Here is a 23,968-nt window from a genome sequence, read left to right on the forward strand (position 1 = left end):
TATACCTAATGCTAGATGACGATTTAGTGGGTGCAGCGCACCAGCATGGCACATGTATACGTATGTAACTAACCTGCACAATGTGCACATGTACCCTAAAACCTAAAGTATAAAAAAAAAAAAAAAAGATTAGATTTTGTGTTAAATTCTGTTTTACTTTCAAGCCATCCCAGAGTACCTAATTCGTAAAGATACTTGGAGTAAAAAGCACCACTGTACACGTCATTCATGAGAAATTACCTGTGCAATATTTTTAGAAGACATAATTGCCTGATTATAGAATGTACGGCCAAAGTGGTCTCGATCCGGAAACACATCTGCTTGTCGAGGTAAGTATGCTCCTCCCGAATCAACTGAAGACAAGGAAAATGAGAAACATAAGCATCTCTATGAACTAAATGTGCTACGCAGAGGGAAACTTGTATCAATGACAGCATCAGTTCTTAATCACATTCACAAAAAACTTGCCCTGTCTTTCTAAACTGTTATAGAGCCTCGTTCTCCAAACCCCCAATGCAGCCAAAAGGATTCATTGCCCCAAACCCATCAGGCTTTCCTACCTCTGTGCAAAATTCTCCTCGAAATGTTTAGAACCTTCTCTCCTTTGAGGACCAGCTAAAGCCCCAGAAACATCATAAGTTCTTAAAGAGTTAAGGTGGAAAAGTATCTTTCCTTCTTCTAAACCAATACAAAAGCCATCCACAGAATTCATATAATAATTTATACATATTGCCTTCTGATACTGTTTTCATTGCAGATTGGAGTGGTGGGTACACAGGTCAGTTGCGTTCAAAGCAGAGCTCATGACTTCACAGCTGTGTGATTATAGGTGTGTTTCCTAGCCATCCTATGCCCCGGTTTCCTTACCCACGAAATGAAGATAAAAAAAGGAGCCATATCATATATTAGGATGACTTGAAAAATGCATAGAAAGCACTTAGAGTTCAGAATCTGCAACCATTAAGTCTTTTGTTGGTTGCACATTATATGCTGTGTCCAATTCATTATGAGCTCGCTGAAGACAGAGACAACAAAATCCTCCTCACTGTATCCCCTATAAAGACTGGCACAGCACCTGCAAGCAGCTGGGCCTCATTTGCTGTTTTCTCTATGTGCAGAGCAGTTCGTATTGTGAGTTAATCAGGTAAATTCAACTTCACAGAAAAACACAAAACAAAAAATACCTCTACATCAGTACCCGTTCAAATACCTGCATACATGAACAACATATGTTGGAATTTTACCAGACTAACCCAGTATCAGGAAAGGCCCATTTTTTTTTTTTTTTTGAGACAGAGTCTCTCTCTGTCGCCCAGGCTGGAGTACAGTGGCACGATTTCGGCTCACTGCAAGCTCCGCCTCCCAGGTTCACACCATTCTCCTGCCTCAGCCTCCCAAGTAGCTGGGACTACAGCTGCCTGCCACCACGCCTGGCTAATTTTTTGTATTTTTTTTTTAGTAGAGACAAGGTTTCATTGTGTTAGCCAGGATGGTCTCCATCTCCTGACCTCGTGATCCGCCTGCCTCGGCCTCCCAAAGTGCTGGGATTACAGGCGTGAGCCACCGCGCCCAGAGGAAAGGCCCATTTTAAACTGCTTTGCTTTCAGGTTCTTTGATTTAAATGTGTTTTAATTTCAAATATAAGTTTACTTTCACTGGAAATTAAATTTACTTTAAATTACATCTGCTCAAATTATATAATACTTGCACATTTAACTCAGTACCTGGCACTCAAGACATCTATAAATATTTGCTACTATTTTTTTCATAGTATGATCCATAAAGTTAAAAGAAAAACAGGATCTAGAGAACAAAAAAAAAAAACCACACAACACATAGAGAAAAAAAACTGGCATGCGTCAAAATGTATGAGTATTATGCACTTGTACTATGAACAGTTCTTGTTTACTTTCCCCCAGAGTTTTCAGCAAAGAACCTGTGTTTCCTTTATAATTACGGGAGAAATCAATAGGTTTATAAAATACCCATCCCAAATGTAATACATACAGCCTTCCAAACTATCTTGCATTTTACCAGCTAATAATAGTTTATTTTACCACTCTGGTGACTTGCCTAAGTAGATGCAGGGGAGCCTGTTTTGCATGGCAATTTCTTGGGCCCGTAATTGTTTTTTCACAGTCACTGGGTAGTAGGCACCTCCTTTGACAGTGGCATCATTGGCAATAATCATGCATTCTACTCTGAAAGGCAGAAATTTCATTGGAGAGAGAATTTAAGAGATTTCTTCAAAACTAATTACACTCATTACAAGATACCCCAATACGACCTTCAACTTCTAGTACGTATCACTATTAACATCCATTAGCAGACAGTAGTCTTAGGATATAAATGCAAACTTTAATCACAGTTCACATATTAATTTATATAATACAAAACAATTACTTTTAACAAGTTTATAAACTCACACTTGGTTTTTGAAAAGTCATCAGTCCTAGATTAGTAAAAAAAAACTAACGACCTAAGCCTTGTGTCATAATGGTTCTTTGAATGAAAAGGTCCTAACAAGATGAAAATAATAATGAAAAAAAAAATCCAAGTCTCAAGGGAAAAGAATTCCCTCATAATAAACCTTCAAAGTCTCCTTTTAGGAGGGTATTTTGCAAAAATGAAAACTGACCTTTAGTACTAAGATTTATTTTTTGTATTCTTGTTCTTCAACATTACAGCCCCATGGTTTTCTACAAAACTAAAAGTAGTCTAAAATATAACGTTCATCTTAAGTGAAGTCAGAATGAATGCAAACTTTAATATACTAAAAACACATGAAAGGTATCCTGAGTCATCAACAGTGCCCTTTCTCACCAAAACCAGTTTATTGGGTATGAGTCACAAAGAGCAGGGCGGCCAACAACCACGGCTGGTTGGGGAAACTGCACAGCACTGGCAGGAAACCTTAAGGTCAGAGGTACCCTTGAAATCTGAGATGACAACAGTGTGCTCTTTACAAAATTCAATTTTCTTTATGTTTCTGATGTTTGTGTTACCTCACTTTATGCTGCCTACAACTCTAAAGAGTGAGTCATTAAATCCCTGCTGAAAATAGAGAACGGCAACTGAACACCCAGCACAGGGTAGTGTTGAGCTTCTCATACTAGGATATGTGGCCAGCAGGGCTCGCCACAAGACAAACAGGACTCTTCTTTGAGCATCAATTTTATTCCCTAGGTCATATAAAACCTTTTTCTGCACTGCAATGAACATTTTATAGAGTAGAATGCAAACTTTTAATGATTTAACATTAAACGAACTAGACTTCAAAGGAAATGTAGGCTTCTCATAGGTTGCTGGGCCATAACCTCACACTCCAGAGTGTGTGCTCATACTTCCTACCACTGGGGGTGCTACGCTAGAAAGTTTAAGAAGCTCTGGTACTGGAAAGAGGCCAGGCTGTGAAGTCAACAAAGTTAGACTGAAATTCTGGCTCTGCCAACTTGTTAGTTATGTGACCATGGACAAGGGACATAGCCATATCTGCTTGTCTATTAAAGGTCACAGACTTGTTACAGAATGAGAAATCAAATTGGCCCACAAAAATACTAGATTGCATTTCTATTGGTTTTGCCTACCCAGCATCTATTATTTTGGCAACAAAACTAAACCTTCTTTCAGAAACTGCCTCTTATCTTTAATCCAGGTGGCTCAAGTAGGACTGACCCCAGAGCCTGCCTTAAAGGGGGGCACAGGGACCAGGTCTTTCTACCCAGAGTTCCCACTGAGGCTCGGCAATGGGACAGGCTCTAAGCCTAAGCGGATCTTGCCTTCCACTGCAGCTGCTAAACTTATAGAATATAAACCAGGAACTGCCTATGACCATCGCTGCCTCTGGATTTAGAGAGGCTGCCTAGAAACAAAGCTGACACACAGCAAGTCAGGGCCAGGAGTAGAAAACAGCCTGGGACCTAATAATACCTAAGACCATTTGAGCTCCCAGATCCAGCCATGCCCAGACTCACCAGATAAGAGAATCAATATATCCTCTTTTTTGCTTAATTTGAGCAAATCCAGCTCATCTGTCATTTGTCAGAGAAAGAGTAGTGATGATATAAACCGTTCAACAATTTTTATGTAAGAAAGGTCAATTTGAATTATAATAAAGGCCAGAGCAGTGGCTCACGCTTGTAATCCCAGCACTTTGGGAGGCCAAGGCAGGAAGATCATTTGATGCCAGGAGTTTGAGGCTACAGTAAGCTATGATCATGTCACTGCACTCCAGCCTGGGCAACAGAGTAAGACCCCAACTCAAAAAAAAAAAAAAATTATAATGATGTGCTAGCCTATATTCAACATTGTTTGAGCCCAGAAGTTCGAGATTAGCCTAGGCAACAGAGCGAGACACCATCTCTAAAAAAAACAAAAAAGGAAAAAATAAAGAATTTATAATTAAGTGCTACTTTATACCTATTAAATGACTGAATTTTTTTCAGCCATAATATCCAATACTAGAGCATCTCTAAGATAAAGACTGGTCTCCTTCCTTGCCCTTGTCTCCATGGAAAGACATCTTTTTGGTTTTTTTTTGAGACGGAGTCTTGCTCTGTCACCAGGATGGAGTGCAGTGGCTCCATCTCAGCTCACTGCAACCTCTGCCTCCCAGGTTCAAGCGATTCTCCTGCCTCAGCCTCCCAAGTAGCTGGGACTACAGGCGTGTGCCACCATGCCGGCTTATTTTTTTATTTTTAGTAGAGACAGGGTTTCACCACATTGGCCAGCCTGATCTCAAACTCCTGACCTCAGGTGATCCACCCACCTCAGCCTCCCAAAGTGCTGGGATTACAGGCGTGAGCCACCACACCCAGCCAGTCCTACATAATATAAATAGCATACAAATCGCATGCTAATATGCAAAGTGAGTGCTGGATGCCTGTGCCTCATCAAAGTCTTCTTCTCAACCCACATTATGAAGCACAAGTAGAATACTCACCCTGATACTCTTCCAATGCCTGTAATAATGCCACCTCCTGGCACCTCCTCATTGTCATATAACTGGTAACCTGCAAACTGGGATAATTCCAGAAATGGAGACCTAAAGTGAAGAAAGGATGTTGTTTGAATTAATGTCATTAAAAACTACACATTTAAACAGTTACACATGGAAAAGGAAAAGATTTTTCCTCAATGGGACAATATTTCAAATACACATGTTGTATATAAAATCTATTTTTAAAAACCTAAAATGGGTGTGGTGGCTTAAGTCTGTAATCCCAGTTATTCAGGAGGCTGAGACAAGAGGACTGTTTGAGCCCAAGAGTTGGAGGCCAGCCAGGACAACATAGTGAGACCCCATCTCTTTTTTGTTGTTGTTGTTGTTTTTTGAGATGGAGTCTTGCCCTGTCACCCAGGCTGGAGTGCAGTGGCGCGATCTCAGCTCACTGCAACCTCCACCTCCTGAGTTCAAGCGTTTCTCCTGCCTCAGCCTCCCGAGTAACTGGGATTACAGGCATGCGCCACCACAACCAGCTAATTTTTTGTATTTTTAGTAGAGACGGGGTTTCACCATGTTGGCCAGGCTGGTCTCAAACTCCTTACCTGAAGGTTATCTGCCCACCTCGGCCTCACAAAGTGCTGGGATTACAGGCATGAGCCACCATGCCCAGCCAAGACCCCATCTCTTAAAAACTTTTGGAGGTAGGTGGGGTGGCTCATGCCTGTAGTCCTAGCACTTTGTGGGGCTCATGTGGGTGGACTGCTTGAGCCCAGGAGTTTGAGACCAGCCTGAGCAACATGGGGAAATCCCATCTTTACAAAAAAAAAAAAATTTTAACACAGCTGGGCATGATGGCACATGCCTGTGGTCCCAGCTACTTGGGAGGCTGAGGTGGAAGAATCACTTGAGCCCAGGAGGCCAAGGCTGCAGAGAACTGTGACTGTGCTACTGCACTCCAGCCTGGGCAACGGAATGAGACCCTGTCTCAAAAAACAACTAATGGCCAGGCACGGTGGCTCATGCCTGTAATCTCAGCACTTTGGGAGGCTGAGACAGGTAGATCACGTGAGGTCAGGAGTTTGAGACCAGCCTGGATAACATGGTGAAAACCCATCTCTACTAAAAATACAAAAAAAAAAATAATTAGCCAGGTGTGGTGGCACGTGCCTGTAATCCCAGCTACTTGGGAGGCTGAGGCAGGAGAATCACCTGAATCCGGAAGGCAGAGGTTTCAGTGAGCTGAGATCATGCCACTGCACCCCAGCCTGGGCAACAGGGCAAAACTCCATCTCAAAAAATAAATAATTAATTAATTAATTAAAATAAAAATCCTTTCCAAGTACCAGGCTCTCTTCTAAGGGCTTTAGAAACACTCACTTATCGCCTGGTGTGGTGGCTCATGCCTGTAATCCCGGCACTTTGGGAGGCCAAGGTGGGCAGATCACGAGGTCAAGAGATTGAGACCATCCTGGCCAACATGGTGAAACCCTGTCTCTACTAAAAATACAAAAATTAGCTGGGCATGGTGGTGCACACCTGTAATCCAGCTACTCGGGAGGCTGAGGCAGGAGAATCGCTTGAACCCAGGAGGCGTAGGTTAAGTGAACGGAGATCGCGCCACTGCACTCCAGCCTGGTGACAGAATGAGACTCCGTCTCAAAAAAAAAAAAAACAAAGAAACACTCACTCATGTCCTCCTTAGAACCACCTTCTGAGGTGGATCTTATTGTGACCCTCGTTTACTGATGAGGAAACTGAAACACACAGAGATCAAGTCACTTGTCTAAGGTTACACAGTAAGTAAGGGGCAGAGCCGGGAGCTTCATAAGCAATCTTGCCCCAGGGGCCAGGCTCTTAACCACTAGTCCGCCTCTCACTTACTTACATGGTCAAGATACATTAGGAGGGAGAAAAGAGAGTTGGCTACAAAACAGCAAATTTAGTACGATTTCATTTGCATTTTTAAAAAATGTAGGTGTCTGGTATATGTATATGCATACAAATGGCCTAGAAGGATAATATACTAGGTGTTAACAGTGCTGTCTCCAGGTTGGATGTGTGTGCACGTGTCAGGAGAAAAAATACTTTGGGAGTTTTCACTTACCCCTCTCTCCCCCTTACACTCCATATCCAATCCTTCAGGAAATCCTGTTGGGTTGGCTCTGTCTTCACAATACATCCAGAACGCTGCACTCCTGCCACCACCACTACTACTACCCTATGCTGAGTCCCCATCACGTCTCCCTCAAATCCTTGCAATCGCCCTCTACCTGGTCACAGGGCTTCCACCCTTGCTGCTCCATCTACTCACAACACAGCAGCCAGAAGCACTCTTTTAAGCTATGTCAGATCATAATCATCTCCTGTTCAAAACCCTACAATAGCTCCCCATTTCTCCCATGGTGAAAACCAAAACCTTTATGATAACCCACAAGGCCATACAGGATCTGACCCATCTCCTACTCCTCTCCCCTCACTCCCTCCACCACAACCACCCCAGCCTCCTGGCTGCCCCTTGAGCATACCAGCATTATCTGGCACACTCCCACCTCAGGGCCTTTGCACTGGCCATTCCCTCTGCCTGAAACACTCTTTCCCCAGAGAGTTATAAGGCTCTCTCTCTCTCTCTCCTCCTTTAAATCTTTGCTCAGACATCACCTTCTCAATGCGGCCTACCTTGGCACCACCTCTTAAAACTGCAACTTGCCCTGTATCTTCCTCTCCTTTACCCTGGGCCACCTTTTCTTTTTCTCATGACATTTGTCACTTACTAACACACTACAGAATTTACAATCTTTTTTTTTTTTTTTTTTTGAGACAGAGTCTCGCTCTGTCACCCAGGCTGGAGTGCAGTGGCACAATCTCGTCTCACTGCAACCTCTGCCTCTGGGGTTCAAGCGACTCTCCTGCCTCAGCCTCCCGAGTAGCTGGGACTACAAGCACATGCCACCATGCCCAGCTAATTTTTTGTATTTTTAGTAGAGACGGGTTTTCACCATGTTAGCCAGATGGTCTCGATCTCCTGACTTCATGATCCGCCCACCTCGGCCTCCCAAAGTGCTGGGATTACAGGAGTGAGCCACCACACCCAGCCAGAAGTTACAGTCTTTACTGTTGCTTTCTGTCTCCCTTTGCTATGATGTAAACTCTAGTAGAGCAAAGATCTGTGTCTGTTTTGGTCACTGATATATCACTAGTACCTGACCAATAGTAGGCTCTCAATAAACATGTCAACACATAGTGCTTGACACATAGTAGGCTCTCAATAAACACATGTTCCTGAATCTTACGATGAGAACTAGAATTCAAAATAACTGATTTACAAGACTGTCTAATAAAGTACTATGGAACAGAGAACACTTTGAGTCAGTACTTGGCTATGTACGCACCCTGGGTCTATGAGATTGTCAATTCTTTCTCTGGGCAATAGTTTTCCTCTTGATATGTGAAGTGCTCGGGCTTTCTCACCACCTCCTATGATAGAAATGTGATTAGATTAGATTAGATTAGATTGACACGATAAAAAGGTCTCAATGCCAGAAAAACATAATACTTAATCCAAAATATAGCACTTTTTAAAAGTTCAACATATCCTCTGAGAAAAGGCTAATAATCATTCACTCAACTTACAAGTTGCCAATTTTCTGAAGTAAATGTAAAAACTGGTATTAAAAAAAAATCAATCTATCCCTGATTTTAGAGTATATCCTAGAGTCTATGTTCTGAATTCACTAGTAGTTACATAAATTACAGAGTATTTTCTCTGCAGCTCACATATTGCAAATATTGCCTCATCTCCACCACATTTATTAAATACATGCTATGATAGATCTGGAAAATTCCTATCTTCATTTGTACCAGGTAAAAATAAAATTTTAGAAATTACTTCCATGATAAGTGCAGTAAATTTACCTAAAGATGACATTAGTGATCCGTAACTTTTTAGGCTTGCAACTGGGTGAGTTGAACACTTTAGCAATTTAAAAGTCCCCTTCCTTGACTCAGAGATTGTCTTCAGTGCTTCTCAACATTGCTCACATCATGACAGACAAAGAAAATTATAACTGAAGAGCCCACTGGAGTATTCTTGGGAATATCTATAACCCACTCTCGGCAAACCAAGGTAATGGAGCAAGAACAGAAGTATCAAATTGTACCTTTAATAATTAAAACATTAGTTTATTTTTATTGGTGCCCAAGAATTTCATCTTAATAGAGTCTTTGTCTAATGAAATGTTCAGCTATTTCAGAAAGCTATTTCTTTGTTTATTTAGGCAAGAAAATAATCTCAAACGATCTTCCAAGTAGGACCTTTTTTTTTTTTTTTTTTTTTGAGACAAGATCTTACTCTGTCACCCAGGCTGGAGTGCAGTGGTGCCAACAACATGGCTCACTACAGCCTTGAACTCCTAAATTCAAGTGATCCTCTCACCTCAGGCTTCCCAGCAGCTGGGACTACAGGCATGTGCCACCACTCCAGCTAAATTTTTGTGATGAGGTCTCACTCTGTTGCCCAGGCTGGTTTCAAACACCTGGCTTCATGCAATTCTCCTGCCTTGACCTCCCAAAGTGACAGGTGGGTCATGCCTGTAATCCCAGCACTTTGGGAGGCTGAGGTGGGCGGATCACTTGAGGCCAGGAGTTTGAGACCAGCCTGGACAACATGGTGAAACCCCATCTCTACTAAAAATACGAAAAATTAGCTGGGTGTGGTGGTGTATGCCTGTAGTCCCAGCTATTCGGGAGGCTGAGGCAGGAGAATCGCTTGAACCCGGGGGGCCAAGGTTGTAGTGAACTGAGATCGCGCCACTACACCCCAGCCTGAGTGACAGAGCAAGACTCCGTCTCAGTAAAAAAAAAAAAAAAGAGACTTAAGACAACATCGCTCTTTAGCAATTCTGTCTAGAGTGGGGCCTTACAATTTGGAGCAGCTGGTGAATTATGGTTTTATTAGGAAGAACCAGAAAGAGGGTTATCCTTGATGCAGGCTCACAGAGCACATAATTAAGCTCCCCTGATATTTAATTCTTGGCAAAGCTGTGACAGCCAAGTTTGTCCTTTCCCCCTTCTCCCTACCTCCTTCCCCAGGGAGTCCGGCTCAGTCCTCTACCCTCCTGTGGCCACCAGCCTGCACCACGGTTCCTCAGCATCCACCATCCCCAGCAGGCACCTGATGCCACAGGACTCCTCACCCCTCCATTGAGTCAAACCCACCTCTTTTTTTTTTTTGAGACGGAATTTCGCTCTGTTACCCAGGCTAGAGTGCAATGGCACCATCTTGGCTCACTGCAACCTCCGCCTCCCAGGTTCAAACAATTCTCCTGCCTCAGCCTCCCGAGTAGGTGGGATTACAAGCATGCGCCACCACACCCAGCTAATTTTGTATTTTTAGTAGACAGGGTTTCACCATGTTGCTCAGTCTGGTCTCGAACTCCTGACTTCATGTGATCCGCCCACCTCGGCCTCCCAAAGTGCTGGGATTACAGGCGTGAGCCACTGTGCCTGGCCCCAAAACCCACCATCTTAATGTCTAAGGGGGACAGTGAGTTCACCAAATCAAACTCTCAAAATGGGCATAACAATTGAGTTATCACCCCTAACAAAACACTTTCATTTCAGCAAGAGTTTGAATTCTTTTTCTGGAGACAACATCTTGATCTAAAATGGCTTCAAAAGTATGAATTCCATAGCTGCGTACAGGGGCACAGGTATAGTCTCAGCTACTTGGGAGGCTGAGGCAAGAAGATCAATTGAGCTCCCGACTTCGAGTCCAGCCCGAGCAACAGAGTGAGGAGACCCTGTCTCTAAATAAACTAGTAAATAAGCAATTCTAGACCATACTTTCCAAATCCAGTCTTCTTCACTATTTTTATACTCCTGAGATCCAGTATTTAAACTACTCTACCCTAAATGTAAAATTTTACATTAAAAGTATTATATACAATTTTAAGTATTATATACTTGTTGATAAAAGTTATCTGAAACAGTCTATCAAATATGAAGAATGCTTTCCATCTGAGATTCAGCACTTAGGAAGGAAATATTAAATGCCTACTAAGAAATCACTGGCCAGGTGTGGTGGCTCATACCTGTAATCCCAGCACTTTGGGAGGCCAAGATGAGAGGATCGCTTGAGCCAGGGGTTCAGTCCAGCCTGGCAATAGAGCAAGAACCCATCTCTTAAAAAAAAAATTAATAAAAATTAAAAATAAATTATTTATTCATAAAATTTATGAATTTGAATCTTTACTTTTCCCCCCAAAAGTGGTAGTACTCTATGAAGAGAAAAACTGGCCAAGTAATAGGAAAAATAAAATTAAATGCCTGCATACCAACAAATGCATAGTCTTAAGAGTCAAAAGCTCAGCCAGGAGTAGTGGCTCACGCCTATAATTGCAGCACTTTGGGAGGCCAAGGCAGATGGATCACTTGACATCAGTAGTTCAAGACCAGCCTGGCCAACATGGTGAAACCTTGTCTCTATTTAAAAAATACAAAAATTAGACAGGCATGGAGGCAGGCACCTGTAATCCCAACAACTTGGGAGGCTGAGGCAGGAGAATGGCTTGAATCCAGGAGGCGGAGGTTGCAGTGAGCCGAGATGGTGCCACTGCACTCCAGCCTGGGCAAGAGAGCAAGACTCCATCTCAAAAAAAAAAAAAAATATCAAAAGCTTAATTCCAGTATTTTTCCTAAAAGCAATAACTATTTTAGGACATCTTAAGTAAAGGCATAAGCTGTGGAATAAATGCTGTGTTTACCTAGTTTTATATGCTCCACTCGTTCATGGAGCTGATTTACTAGTGCTTTCATCTGCTTGTAGTTCTCCTAAAACAGAAATAGAGGAGACAGGGGAGAGAAATATTAGAAAGCAATTCCTTTTTACCAAAATAAAGGTCAAAAAAAAAAAAAAAACAGTGGTCTGTGCCAACTCTGTGTGGCCACCACACTGGGCCACCCCATCTGTGGCAGCCACGCTGGGCCACTGGATCGTATGGAAAAGATTCACCCCTGCCTGTCTTGTTCAAGCTCTTCTTCACCACCCCACTTGTCCATCTCTCCATATCTTACTCCTCTGTAAGCCTAATTCATGTTTTATCTCATCTTCAACTCTACTTCTGGCCACTCCCACTCAATTTAACATCTTTCTTCCTTAAACACCTTCTGAACTTAAACTGATCTCTATTTGTTTTCCTATTTTAAGGAATATAAGCTTTTTGAAGGTTAGAATACCATCTTATTTTTCCTGTCCCATCAGTCACTATCTGAGATTCCAACCAATGCTTGCTTACTGACAAAGTACACTTAAAAACAAATCCCAGAGGGAGAAAAAGGATCCTATTTTTATTTTTAATTTTGTATTTTTATTTTTTGGGACAGAGTCTCCCTTTGTTGCCCAGGCTGGAGTGCAATGGTGCAATCTCGGCTCACTGCAACCCCGCCTCCCGAGATCAAGCGATTCTCCTGCCTCAGCCTCCTAAGTAGCTGGGACTACAGGTGTGTGCCACCATGCCCAGCTAATTATTGTATTTTTAATAGAGACCGGGTTTCGCCATGTTGGCCAGGCTGATCTCAAACTCCTTACCTCAAGTGATTTGCCCATCTCGGCCTCCCAAAGTGCTGGGATTACAGGCATGAGCCACCGCACCTGGCCAAGGATCCTATTTTATGTTTTAAAAAGAACAGGCTGGGTGTGGTGGCTTATGTCTGTTATGTGGTGGAAGGCGGAGGCAGGAGCATCGCTTAAGCCCAGGAGTTTGAGACCAGCCTGAGTAACATAGGGAGACTTCCATCTTTACAAAAAGAATAAAAATTTAAAAATTATCTGGGCATGGTGGTGTGTCCCAGCGACTTGACCAACTAAGGTGGAAGGATCTCTTGAGCCCAGGAGTTTGAAGCTGCAGTGAACTAGGATCGTGCCATTGTACTCCAGCCTGGGCGACAGAGCAAGACTGTTTCAAATAAATAAATAAATTAGTAAAAAGAACAAAACTCGGCCGGCCGTGGTGGCTCACGCCTGTAATCTCAGCACTTTGGGAGGCCGAGGCGGGCAGATCACCTACGGTCGGGAGTTCGAGACCAGCCTGACCAACATGGAGAAAACTCGTCTCTACTAAAAATACAAAATTAGCCAGGCAAGGTGGTGCTTGCCTGTAATCCCAGCTACTCGGGAGGCTGAGGCAGGAGAATCCCTTGAACCCGGGAGGCGGAGGTTGCAGTGAGCCAAGATTGCGTCATTGCACTCCAGCCTGGGCAACAAGAGCAAAACTCCATCTCAAAAAAAAAAAAAAAAAAAAACAGAACAAAACTCTATGCTGGCATATATACACAAATTAAGTAATACACAAGGAAATATTGACAGTGAGAAGTAGAAAAGAGGTAGAGGGACTAACTTCTCACCCTTCTGTATTTTTAAATTTTGTTTGGTCAGCATATTACTTTAGAACAATACTTAACTAGCTAATTATCTTTGAAATTCAGACTTGGCCCACTAATACATTTTGCTCCCCATGTGATTAGCATCTCTAGTTATTTAGTTCCTTCTGTTTGACAGAACACTAAGCAACTTCCTAACTGTTCAAACTTAGATGAATATTCAGTCTACAGTATATCTCCATTATTTCCTATTTTCTACAGCTCCAAGAGCTCTGAGGGTCATGATTTCTGCTACATTCTCTTGCTCTGCAAAATCCAGAAAATAAAAAACAAGGAAGCAGCATGGTATTAGGGAAAGAACCAGTTGGAGCTAACACATATATACAGAACTTGTCACCCTACAACAGCAGAAAAAAGTATGTAACTTTTCTCAAGTGCACAGGCAACATTCTCCAAGATAGACTACATGTCAGGCCACAAAACAAATCTTAATAAATTTTAAAAGACTGAAATCATACAAAGTATCCTTTTTTTTTTTTTTTGAGACGGAGTCTGGCCCTGTCGCCCAGGCTGGAGTGCAGTAGCACAGTCTCAGCTCACTGCAACCTCCGCCTCCCGGGTTCAAGCGACTCTCCTGCCTCACACTCCCAAGTAGCTGGGATTACAGGCGTGCGCCACCATGCCCAGGTAATTTTTTTATTTTTAGTGGAGACAGGGTTTCACCATGTTGGCCAGGCTGGTCTAGAACTCCTGACCTCAGGTGATCCACCAGCCTCGGCCTCCTAAAGCGCTAGGATTACAGGCGTGAGCCGCCATGCCTGGCCCAAAAGTATCCTTTCAATCACAATGGAATGAAACTAGAAATCAATGGCAGAAGGATGACTGGAAAATTCACAAATATATGGAAATTAAACAACGTACTTTTAAGCAACCAGTGGGTCAAAGAAGAAAAGCACTGACCCACTGAAGCTGACATTTGCCTCTACAGACTGGGCAACATCTGTGCCAAGCTCAGTCCATCAGACTTAAATCACAGAAGAGCCAGTACTGGCTATAGTTCACCTCCCAGGCAATCCTTTGTCAACCAACCAACCTAGCCTCCTTAGGATGAGACTCACTAACCAAGAGGCAGTGTAGTTTAGTGGCAAAACCAAAAGTTCAACTTTCAGTTTCCCTACTTACTGATACTGCATTTGGCAAATCTTGATCTCTCAGGATGCCAGGTGTGTGTGTGTGTGTGTGTGTGTGTGTGTGTGTGTGTGTGTGTGTTTAATCACCTGCGAAACAACATTCTACAACCTAGTAATTTTCTTCTGAAGCTGAGCAACCACAGAGGTTAGTGCCTGACAGTCATAATGAATTGGAGCTGAGCCACTGACAAGTTTCCCACCCCATCTTTTCAACCATAGAACCCACCTAGGTAGAGCTGGGTGAGTGAGAAGCATTATAGAGCAACAGTTAAGACCCTGGACTCAAGAGTTATGAGCCAGACCACCTGGCTTCAAATTCAGGCTCTGTGTTATCTCAGACAAATTTCTTGGACCCTATATACCACAGTTTTCCCATCTATAAAACAGAAATAACAATTGTGCCTACTGCACAGGATCATTATGATAAATACATGAGTAAAACCACATAAAGCCTTTAGAAAAATGATGGGTACACTATAAAATTCCTGCCATTATTATTACTTATTATAGTTGCTTTTATTTGTAATCAGGAAACACAGCTAAACTGGATCATTCATCCCATTCTCCCCCACCCTCATGGACTTGCTTTGTCTAATGTGAGCACACATTAATTTCATCACATGCCAGCAAGAATTTTAAATCCAATTTGTGTTCAGCCTCTTGCTCCTGTGCCTTCGGCCATGAGAAGGGCATGTTTAATTCAGGGCTGCTCTTCAGCCTCAGTCCAGGAATGGGAAGACACATGGAGCAGACCTGAACCTACCCTGCAGTGGAACAGTCACAGCAGCAGCTAACCAAAGGCCACCAACACAAGTGAGAGATTAAGAAACAAAACAAAATCAAGTGAGAGACTAATATTTACTGTTGTGAGTTACTGAGATTTTTTGATTGTTTGTTACACAAAGCGCAACCTAGCAAAAGGTGATTCATACAAAACCCATCACCAAAGCCTTCTTTGTATTAATGGCAGTTCCACCTACCTAAATATTCTGCCCAGTTGGAAACTCCAAAGTCATCCATTTTCCCCTTCCACTCAGTTATTAACTCTATAATCTTTGCTCCTCAGGTATCTATGCCCCCCTCCTACATACAACTCTAACTTTGACTCCATCTCAAGACTCAACTCTCCACTGTCACCTAGGTCTAGTCTTTTCCCTACATCAATCCATCCTCCACATTGCCACCACACTGATGATTCTACCATATCCATAGGATCATGCCACTTATCTACTTAAATATTTTAATGGACAACCTGCCAAATGGAATCTAAATGTGGCTTTTGCATGGAAGATCCTCCTCTATCTGGCCCCATAATCAATCAATCCCATCACCAGACACTATTCAATGAATTCCATGCCCTAGACATGGAATTCAAGTCCTCACACCAGATATACACTTTCATAACTCAGTACCTATGTTCTTGTAACTCTCTTGGTTTATACAGTCTTACCTTCCATCCTGCACCCTGAACTTGGCCAGCTCTTACCCAAGATTCATCTCACCCATTACTTCCTATCGGTAGCTTTCTGTAACCACCTTCTCAAGCTTTAGACAACCCTTCTCACACTGTACCACAGTTGCCTGCTTTCTTGTCCATCTTCCCTACAAAATTATTAGTTCCATTCCTACGCATCCATACCAAATATCTAAAATAGTGCCTAGACCACAATAACCACTTAATAATTCTGAATTAAACATTCTGGACTGACAAACAATTGTGTGTTGTTTGCACTATTTAGATGTTATCTGTATAGGCTTAGAAATCGTGGGAACACAATGAAATTTTCCAGCTCTGATATTTCACAAGTTTTGAGTTTTTTGGCCTTATGATGCCTCCTAATTCCAAGAAAAGCCACTCAAAGATACTGTGGGATATTTTCTATTAACATAACCAACTTTTTTTTTTTTTTTTTTTGAGACAGAGTTCGCTCTTGTTGCCAAGGCTGGAGTGCAATGGCACGATCTCAGCTCACTGCAACCTCCGCCTCCCAAGTTCAAGCGATTCCCCTGCCTCAGCCTCCCAGGTAGCTGGGATTACAGGCGCGCGCCACCATGCCCGGCTAATTTTTGTATTCTTAGTAGAGATGGGGTTTCACCACGTTGGCCAGGCTGTTCTCGAACTCCTGATCTCAGGTAATCCACCCGCCAGGGCCTCCCAAAGCGCTGGGATTACAGGCGTGAGCCACTGGGCTCGGCCATCATAATCAACTTTTAAACTCAAATTTCCTAAGCACAGCGCCCCTCGTTGGGCTGCTCTAGGCCAGTGGTTCCCAAAGCTGGCTGCCAAAAGTCCCCTAATGAGTTCACTAACAACATAAACACAGCGACTCCACCTGACACCCACAAGGTCCAGAGTAGGGCTCAGGCAGCTATTCAGCGAGCTCCCCAGGTAGCAATTCTAAACCAGGCTTTAAGAACCACTGATTTCAAAGACACAAAGTACAGTGCCAGCTCTAAAAGTGAACTAAACTTTCTTGTATCTGTTAGGCTTTTCTTCTTCAAACTTCACGTGCGTCACAGAATCAACTGGGGCTCCGGACAAGAGAGCAGCAGTTGTTGAAGCGTGCCCCTCCTCCACTTGCTTCCTAGCCTGGCACCGGCGGCCAGGCCACCGGGGCGCTCAGCCTACCTGGTAGAGGGCAGAGCCCAAGTCCGGCTGGGTGCCCAGCGAGGCCACCGAGTCCCCGTGATAGGCGCGCAGCCCGGCGGGAGAGGCGCGGGCACACGGCCGCAGGGCTAACCTCAGGGCGGCCCACATGGCGGCGGGCACCGAGCGAGAGAGCGGCCCACGCTGGCCTGGAGCCGGTGCTTTCCCCTGCCGCTTCCCTGGCTGGGGCGGAGGCTGAGCTCAGGTTCTTGCAGCCCCCGAGAAGGCTTCTCTGATTCTCAGGCCTGTCCACACACGTGCCTAAGCGCGCCGCCCGCGATTGGTCAAGCCGCGCCACGCCCCCTGACCCAGCCAATAAGGGACAGAGCCTCAGCCCCGCGAGGTCGCGTCTAGTCCCGAGCGCAGGAGAGCAGGTCTCCCTGGCGGATCGACCCTCACGAAGCGGTGCGGCACTGAGAGAGCTGCGGTTGGGCTTGGATTGGTGTTGTGTTGACAGCGATAGATAATATCACGATAGTGACTGTACCTAAGGCAGGAGAATAAGTCTGGAAGCAGGGAACCTAAGGCTGTCTCACGCTGACTTCCTAGAGCTAAACTGAAAGGAAAACCCTAACTTTCCATGCCTAAGTAACAAAAGAACCAAAGGCTACTCCCTTTGCAAACCCCCCACCTTTTCCGCAGGGCAGATAGGAAATTGGCTGTCGCCGACAAATCAGACTTACTGCTGGTGGAGGCTTGCTTTGCCAAGTTTGAACCTTAACTCCAGCCTCTGAATGGTTGCTGTCCACAACCAATCAGACTGATTGGGGGTCCAGTCTCCGTTTGCATAGAAGTATAACTTTGTAATTTCACCCTAGCCTTTGATTGCTTGCTTCTTGCAACCAATCGGGTTTGAGGTGAGCATAAAATGGCCAATAGGAAACTTCTAGTGGGTATTTGGACCCAAGAAGATTCTATATCCGGGCCCTTGAGCTCTGCTCGGTCCGCTCCCACATTGTGGAGTGCACTTTCGTTTTCGGTAAATCCCTGCTTTCGTTCTTTCGTTGCCTTGTTCTTTCTTTGCTTTGCTGGGCGTTTTGTCCAATTCTTTGTTCACAATGCCAAGAACCTGGACAACTTGCAGTCACAACCCCCAGTGACACACCAACAACATGGGTGAATCGCATCTAACACGTGCTTTCGAACAGCACAACAAGCCTGTTGTCCTTTCACTGGAGACCTTAAACATTCTTCTGATTATTTTCGCTATGTAGTTATTTTTCTTTATTTTTTACTTTATTTTATTTCATTTTTTGAGACAGGGCCTCACTCTGTCGCCCAGGCTGCAATGCAGTGGCACGATCACAGCTCGCTGAATCCTTGACCTCCCACCTCAGCCTTTCCAGTAGCTGAGACTACAGGTTCGTGCCACCAAGCCCGGCTAATTTTTTATTTTTGTAGGGGTTTCACCATGTTGGCCATGCTGGTCTTGAACTCCTGGACTCAAGCGATCTGCCCGCCACAGCCTCCCAAAGTGCTGGGATTACAGGCATGAGCCACCACGCCAGGCACTATGTAGTGACAGATTGTGGACATCAGCACTGTGGTCTTAAATAAAGGACTCCAAATATACCCATAAAAATTAAAACATTCTATACAAAATGCCTTGAACTTAAGGTTTTTCATTCACATATTTATTGAGCACTTACTACTTCTACTCCATTGGTTGCTTAGTGGGGCAGAGTAAAGGGGGAGGATGGGGTAGAGAAAGGGTGCGTCTACACCTGGAGGTAAACTTAGTTTCAGACTTCAAGGTACTTATAAGAAAATAATACAAATGGCCACATGATTTCTTGCTGAACTGTGTAGGACAGACATTAAAGGAACAGAATGCAATTGGGAAAGGGTTGCAGCTGAGCCTTGCAGAAGCATTGAGAGTGGACTGAGCAATGAACATGCCCAGGCTTTGTGCAAATGGAGGAAAGCATGAGCTAAACTGCAAAGGTATGATTTACACTGTGCTTGCCTCCCATGGTCAACAGAAAAAAAGGCCAGTAAAAACTGACTTTTCATATGTATCAGGGTATCAGAAGAGAGTGTTTGATATTTTAATTGCCACACTTTATTTTTCTCTAAATAGTTCTTCAATGATGCAAAGTACTTAAAATCACCACCCGAAGACAGAGAAGACACAATAGGATATGATTCCTTGCTTTCTTTAAAAGTCATACCTGTTTTGGCCGGGTGCAGTGGCTCATGCCTATCATCCTAGCACTTTGGAAGGCCAAGGCGGGTGGATTATCTGAGGTCAGAAGTTTGAGACCAGCCTGGCCAACATGGTAGAACCTCATCTCTACTAAGAATACAAAAATTAGCCAGGCATAGTATCACGTGCCTGTAATCCCAGCTACCTGGGAGGCTGAGGCAGGAGAATCGCTGGAACCCGAGAGGCAGAGTCTGCAGTGAGCCGACATGGCACCACTGCACTCCAGCCTGGGTGACAGAGCAAGACTCTGTCTCAAAAAAAAAAAAAAAAAAAAGTCATACATGTTTCTTATTTCTTGTAACTTTTGTTACAAGAAGCTCTTTGGAAATGTATAATGTTCCCAGAACAGCTAAGTAGAAAAATGCAAAAGGTGAAGTGCAAATGCACAGAAAGCCAAAAGCAGTCACCTAGCATCTGTTAGTGTCCAGTGTCTCTCTACCCCACTATTGAGATTACAAGGAACATAATCTTTGCCATCTCTGATTTTTTAAAATAATGTTTTATTGAGGCCAGGAACTTGAAACTAGCCTAGGCAACATAGTGAGCCCATGTCTCTGAAAAATAAAAATAGTCATGCACAGTGGCATGTGCCTGTAGTCCTAGCTACTTGGAGGGTGAGGTGAGAGAATCACTTGAGTCCAGGAGTTTGAGGCTGCAGTGGGCCATGATCTTGCCAAGCACTTCGGCCTGAGTGACAAGAGCTAGACCCTGTCTCTAAAAAAAACAATAAAAATAAAATAAAGTAAAATAATGTTTTTATTTTATTTATGTATTTATTTATTTATTTATTTATTTATTTATTTATTTATTTATTTTTCTGAGAGGGAGTCTCGCTCTGTCGCCCAGGCTGGAGTGCAGTGGCACGATCTCGGCTCACTGCAAGCTCCACCTCCCGGGTTCATGCCATTCTCCTGCCTCAGCCTCCCGAGTAGCTGGGACTACAGGTGCCCGCCACCACACCTGGCTAATTTTTCATATTTTTAGTAGAAACGGGGTTTCACCGTGTTAGCCAGGATGGTCTCGATCTCCTGACCTCGTGATCCACCCACCTCGGCCTCCCAAAGTGCTGGGATTACAGGCGTGAGCCACCGCGCCTGGCCAAAATAATGTTTTATATAATAAAAATAAGAGAATTAATTGAAAAATGTAACCGCCAGGGCTGATCTCTGCAGCCTGGTGCGCTGCCTTTCTTCTCACCCTCAGTTCCTTCCCATGCATTGCTCATTCCCATTGGCTGCCATCTTCCACTTGCTCTCCTTCCTTTATCCGCACCGTTCCCTCTGCCCAGGGCATCTTTCCACGACCAGACTTGTCCGTTCCATCTTCTCCACCTGGTGAGCCCAGACACATCCTTTAGGACTTGGCTCAGGAATCTCCTACTCCAGAAGCCCTCCCTGACCCCACCTCATTACCTCTTTCTCCCTTCAACAGGCCTCTATTGTGGCTCGGGTCAGCACTTGTTGTTAGGGCTCATTTAGTTTCTCCAACTTGGGGTCTTGTCAGTGTCATCATTTATGGCCTATGCCGGGCATATTACAGACGCTAAATTTGTTGAATGAATACATAAAAAATAACTGCTCTAGAATCAGAGCAAGGAGACATTCCAGGACACCTAAGGGAGGGTTATTTAAAGGCCAGGCAAGAAGCTGGGAGGTCAGGATGAGCAGTTAGATCTGGCAGGCTCTCCTTTGCTATCAAGTCTCTTCTGTAGAAACTTAATGACCTTACCTGGGATATCACATGGTATTACTTTGGTTGTACTCTATTGGATTCAAGGGGAGGGGACATAGACCCCACCACTCAATGGAAGGAGTGTCAAGGCCACTGGTAGAAAAGATGAGAGACATTGTGTGACTATCTTTGGAAAACATGACTGACATGCCAGCACATGCACTCATGTTTATACATTTATCCCAATCCAACCTTATATTTGTTTTCCTTGGCATAACAATCCATTTCCATATTCCCTAACTCTTGCCAATACACACTGGCAAGAAACTATCTCTTTCTGGGCCACGTTCAGTACTTTTTGGTTTGCACTGGAATAACTAACTTCTGTTAAGATCCAGAGGCAAGGAGGCAGGGTAGGATCAGTCCCTCACGAGAACTAGCATCAGCTCATAAGGCAACTGCCCCAGATGAAGCGACTAAGTGCCTTTTACACAGGGAAAGGCTGGTCAGGAATGGGGAGTGGATATGAGGGTAGGTTGCCTCCACTCTGAGAAAAGCTCAAGGGGATTTGGGCATTTGAGAGTCTGGGTCTTGACCACATCTGCCCAAATGTGTCCATCCTATTTCTCAGCTTTCCATTCCTTCCTGTGTAGTGTCCTTATATCATACTGTACCTTTCATTGACCCTTCAACTCCCTTCTTGTCAAATCCTGGCTTGATTCTCAGCCAAACTGCCCTGCATCTACAGAAGATAATAGACTCCAAGCTGTGATAAAGGCTTTTTTACTTTTCACTATTATAAGAATCTACTCAAGGTAAATAAAATTACGTGTGCATACAAAAACTTGAACAAAAATATTTATAACAGCTTTATTTGTAATACACAAAATCTCTAAACAACTCAAATGTCCATTAACAGATGAATGAATAAGCAAATTATGGTAAATCCATATGACACAATACTGCCTGCAATAAAAATGATGTAGGGCATGGTAGCTCACACCTACAATCCCAGCTACTTGGGAGGCTGAGGCCCTTCAGCCCAGGAGTTCAAGACCAGCCTGGGCAACACAGCAAGGCCCCACTCTTAAAAAATTAGCCTGGTATAGTGGCGCGTACCTGTAGTTGCAGATACTTCGGAAGCCAAGGTGGGAGGATCACTTGAGCCTAGGAAGTCAAGGCTGCAGTGAGCTATGATTGCACCACTGCACTCCAGCCTGGGCAACAGAACGAGGCCCCAACTCTTAAAAAACAAAAACAAAAACAAAAAAAGTTAGATTTTATGTAAAGCACAATCTCTAAAGGTTATCCAAGACCACTTTTAAGCTTAATGATTAACTAGAAAGACTCACAGAACTCAGAAAAGCTATGTTCAGTTATGGCTTATTACAGTGAAAGGATACAGTTTTAAATCAGCATAAAATTAGCATAAACTATCTGTCATGGCTGAAGGCCCCAGGTATACAAAAACTCTTAAAAGGCAGGACATTTATTTCAAGGGCTTATAGGTTAAGGAACTGGTCAAGTGTCAGTTCTTTCTTTGGAATGTGTACAACCCAAACCTGCTGAATTAACCCTTTATTGCACAGTTACATACTGTATGATCCCATTTTAATGAAATGAAAAGTTGTGGGCCCAGCATGGTGGCTCATGCCTGTAATCTCAGCACTCTGGGAGGCCAAGGCAGGGGTGGGGGATCGCCTGAGCCCAGGAGTTGGAGACTAACCTGGGCAACATAGCAAAACCCAGTCTCTACAGAAACTTTTTTCAAAAAAACAGCTGAGCGTGGTGGCATGCACCTGTGGTCCCAGCTGCTTGGGAGGCTGAGATGGGAGGATTGCTTGAGCATTGGAGGTCAAGGCTGCCATGAGCTGTGCACTCCAGCCTAGGTGACCAAAAAAAAAAAAAAAAAAGTTGTAGTGGAGAACAGATAAGTGGTTGTCAAGGGTTAGAGCTGGAGGAGGGAATGACTATAATTGACAGCATGAGAGTGACTTTTGGGGTGATGGAACAGCTCTGTACCCTGACTATGGTGACGTTACATAAACCTATACATGGGATAAAATTTCATGGAATTGTATATACACATGCACTGCCTGTAAGCATGATATGTAGTCAGCTTTCTGTATCCCCAGGTCTCACATCGGCAAATTCAACCAACCACAGATGGAAAATATTGGGTGGGAAGAGACAATAAAAAAATAACAATACAGGCCAGTCGCAGTGGCTCACACCTATAATCCCAGCACTTTGGAAGGCCAAGGTGGGCGGATCACTTGAGCCTAGGAGTTTGAGACCAGCCTGGGCAACATGGCGAAAAACCCATCTCTATTAAAAATACAAAAATTAGCTGGGAGTGGTGGAGCCTGTAATTCTAGCTACTCGGGGGCTGAGGCAGGAGGATCACCTAAGCCATGGGAGGTCGAGGCCATAGTGAGCTACGATCTCACCACTGTACTGCAGCCTGGGCAATAGTTGAGACCCTGTCTTAAAAAAAAAAAACCACGCAACAATACAATAAAAAAATACAAATTTAAAATGCAGTATAATGACTATTTGCATAGCATTCGCATTTGTATTAGTTATTAGAAATAATCCAGAGAAAATTTAAAGTACATGGGAGGACATGCATAAGACATATGCTCACACCATTTTATATAAAGGACTTGAGCATCCTGGGGTTTTGGTGGAGAAGGAGAGTTGTGGAACCAGTCCTTGAGGATATTGAGAATTGGCTGTAATTTGAATAAAATCTTTAGTTAATAGTATTGCGCACATGTCAATTTCCTGGTTTTCATCATTGTACTAGGATTATATAAGATGTTCTTGGGGAAATATAATTTAAGACAAAAATTCCTGCCACAACAAAAAACCTCTCCATTAAAGTAGAAGAGAAAAAAAACAATTTTAGTATTTGAAAACCTATCAAACCA

The 23,968-nt window shown here is 43.6% G+C and overlaps 2 protein-coding genes across 9 annotated transcripts in view; both read right to left on the bottom strand.

Moving 5' to 3' along the window:
• MCCC2 (methylcrotonyl-CoA carboxylase subunit 2) overlaps positions 1–17,449 on the bottom strand; it is a 75,768-nt gene extending 58,319 nt beyond the window's left edge. For 5 of the 7 annotated variants that reach the window (XR_008548228.2, XR_010156902.1, XR_010156903.1 and 2 more), the window contains exons 1-6: positions 17,141–17,440; positions 11,707–11,773; positions 8,335–8,419; positions 4,943–5,044; positions 2,074–2,201; positions 241–353 (exon numbers count right to left, since the gene is read on the bottom strand). Coding sequence is in view for 4 of the 7 variants with exons in the window: in XM_054685060.2 (XP_054541035.1) it covers positions 241–353; positions 2,074–2,201; positions 4,943–5,044; positions 8,335–8,419; positions 11,707–11,773; positions 17,141–17,269 (624 nt within the window). In the remaining 3 variants the exon portion in view is untranslated. Of the gene's footprint in view, positions 1–240; positions 354–2,073; positions 2,202–4,942; positions 5,045–8,334; positions 8,420–11,706; positions 11,774–17,140 lie in introns of all 7 variants that reach the window. The other 2 variants (XM_063810382.1, XM_009449039.5) reach the window with 2 other exon arrangements.
• Positions 17,450–20,678: 3,229 nt separating this feature from the next.
• BDP1 (B double prime 1, subunit of RNA polymerase III transcription initiation factor IIIB) overlaps positions 20,679–23,968 on the bottom strand; it is a 302,743-nt gene continuing 299,453 nt past the window's right edge. Inside the window, exon 44 of one of the 2 annotated variants that reach the window (XR_008548224.2) lies at positions 20,679–20,695. The gene's annotated coding sequence lies outside the window, so the exon portion shown is untranslated. Of the gene's footprint in view, positions 20,696–23,753; positions 23,771–23,968 lie in introns of those variants that run through there. The other variant, XR_008548220.2, reaches the window with a different exon arrangement.

The sequence above is a fragment of the Pan troglodytes genome, chromosome 4 (assembly GCF_028858775.2).
Source record: "Pan troglodytes isolate AG18354 chromosome 4, NHGRI_mPanTro3-v2.0_pri, whole genome shotgun sequence".
NCBI classification, from domain to species: Eukaryota; Metazoa; Chordata; class Mammalia; order Primates; family Hominidae; genus Pan; species Pan troglodytes.